Genomic DNA, 2,530 nt, shown 5'->3' with positions numbered 1-2,530 from the left:
CATATTTGGGGGAACTTTGAGGTACGCAGCGAGGTTGCGGATCAGGTTATCTCCAAAGAACTCTGCCTCGGTCATGGCGGGCAGATTGAAGGAGATGACGAGAACTGGGGAGGTTCTAATCTCCACCGGTGTGGAGCCCCTCAGCACAATCTTCAGCATTTTGTAGTCCTGGTCGAAATAGTTAGTGCCCACAGTGGCATTCAGTTGGGGAACATATTGATCTGGAGGCATAAAAAATTTGAAACAGAAAATTATTGCTGATGTAAACTTCAATTTTGCTACTTTGACCCTCAGTTTGCTACCTACCTACTTTAGTCTTCACGTGATTCATCAAAGACAAAAGAGCCATTTTTTGTACTAAGAATTTAAACTATTTTCGTTCATAATTGGTTGCTTTACATGTGGAAATAATAAATGATTAATTGTACAGTGCAGCAATGCTGAATTAAATTAAAAGTAATTTAACAGTTTGTTCACTTTACAGCTCAGTAGTGATTAAATGCCTGTAAGAACTGACAACAGAACATTTAAAAAGAGATATGTTGGGAGGTAATGAAGGTCAACTTGTCGCTGCAAACAAGGTAAACAAACCATTCTCAGAGTATCAGACATTTAACATTAACACCAGACCACACACGTACATCCTTTACATAAATCCATTATATTAAGGGAAATTAGAAAGGACAGGATTTTTTGTCATTTACATTAATAGATATTTTGAAAACAGAACAGAGTAGCCAGATCTTATTAAATCCATCTCCTAAAGCAAACAAGCGACTTAATCAGATCCAAAGAACACTTTAATAGATAATGTAGGCCTGACCCTGCTTGTTTTATTAACAAAATCACATTATATATGTGTGTAATTATTACCTGTATAAATGGGCTCCTTCAGGGTATAGTCAGTGTTGGCAGCGTTCCAGTCAGCGTTAGTCGGAGCCACCAGCTTGTTGTCAACATACACATCCAACCGCTGTGGATTGGAGTAGAAGACTGACACCATGATGCTCTGCACAAATCAAAAAAACAAAAAGGTGTCTAAGTGAATAAAAGGAACTGAAGTAACGCTAAAGTGAAGTTTTATAGGGTTGACTTTTGACCCAGGGGTAATCAGCTATGAGGTCACCGAGGTCCGGAGCACCGTGATTAAATGTAGGGTAAAACCTAACAATAAAAAAAATCATTGATAACACGATCAACTTCAATGAAGGCTTTCGGACCATGTGGACACAGCTGATTTCGCATAACCTCACTTCAACTTGAAAAAATTCTCGCTCATCAGCCTTGGGGAAACACATGAAAACGTGTGCGCAATAACTGAGAGCACTGCGTTTTGGGCGGTACTATTTACCTTGAAAGGGGTATGAGATAAATATATTTTGTGAATTTCCGGGTAGGTGAAATAGGGTGAAGAACTGTTGCATTTGCACTACCTGATCACCTTTCAGTTTGTATCTTTTATTTTATGCAATATATATACATACACAGTATCTCACAAAAGTGAGCACACCCCTCACATTTTTGTAAAAATTTGATCATCTCTTTTCATGTGACAGCACTGAAGAAATGACACATTGCTACAATGTAAAGCAGTGAGTGTTCAGCTTGTTTAACAGTGTAAATTTGCTGTCCCCTCAAAATAACACATCGTACGCCATTAATGTCAAAACCGCTGGCAACAAAAGTGAGTACACCCCTAAGTGAAAATGTTCCAATTGGGCCCAAAGTGTCAATATTTTGTGTCGCCACCATTATTTTCAGTAGTGCTCTCCAGGTTATACACTGACCTCAGATTGTTCAGCACTGAGCATCATGAGGCGAAGTTTCTGAGGGCTGACGCTGGTGAAGAAGACGTCAAAGGAGTGTCCAATGGCCACGATGCTGTGAAAGAGAGACACTCTTTTCTGACAGGTGTAGCCCGCACACCAACCGTGATCCTGAGGACCTGGATACAAATACGTCCAACTGAATTAAAAACACATTCTTTCAATTTAATTAATTTGAACAGATCATTTGGATTATTCTGTGTTTTTTTACTGTTTCAGAACTACAGGACTTAATCTACCGTTGATCAGATCTACAAAGCCATCTCCGAGCACAGCGACAGGGGACAGACGTCTGGTCTCTGTGTCAGAGTCAAGACTCTCAATCACCAGCATCCTGTAGTTCAGCCCGAAACACTTGTAGCTCTGCCAGGAACTCATGTACATGCAGTCTTTCCTGATCACACCTAAGGACAAATGAATCAACACAGTATTTTGGAATTGAGTTACTTATCAGCAGAAAGGTCAGACAGGACATTAAAGGAAGAGGTTTAATGACTTTTTAACTACTTCTACTTTCTCTGATCTTTTACAATAAAACTTTTGACACTGAGCAAAGTCTCCAAACACCAAACCTAAACCCAAAAAACTAATGCAGTAATTTAAATTTGTATGCTGAACCATTATTTTAAAGCTACAAGGTTTTTAATTTAGAACATTAAAAAAAATTAACATTGTGAACATCATTTGAAGAAGTAACAGTTCTG

General features: G+C 38.8%; 1 protein-coding gene across 1 annotated transcript; it reads right to left on the bottom strand.

The window, feature by feature from the left end:
• Nucleotides 1–25: 25 nt before the first annotated feature.
• Nucleotides 26–2,310, bottom strand: LOC123964241 (fibrocystin-L-like; the record flags this gene model as incomplete). The annotated part of the gene is made up of 4 exons (XM_046041323.1): nt 2,066–2,310; nt 1,788–1,945; nt 874–1,009; nt 26–221 (listed from the first exon to the last, which is right to left on the bottom strand). Coding segments are annotated over exons 1-4 (635 nt in total), but the record flags the coding sequence as incomplete, so codon positions are not given.
• Nucleotides 2,311–2,530: the final 220 nt, after the last annotated feature.

This window comes from Micropterus dolomieu, unplaced genomic scaffold (assembly GCF_021292245.1).
Source record: "Micropterus dolomieu isolate WLL.071019.BEF.003 ecotype Adirondacks unplaced genomic scaffold, ASM2129224v1 contig_1303, whole genome shotgun sequence".
Lineage (NCBI taxonomy): Eukaryota > Metazoa > Chordata > Actinopteri > Centrarchiformes > Centrarchidae > Micropterus > Micropterus dolomieu.
This window is presented reverse-complemented; position numbering and strand designations above follow the sequence as displayed.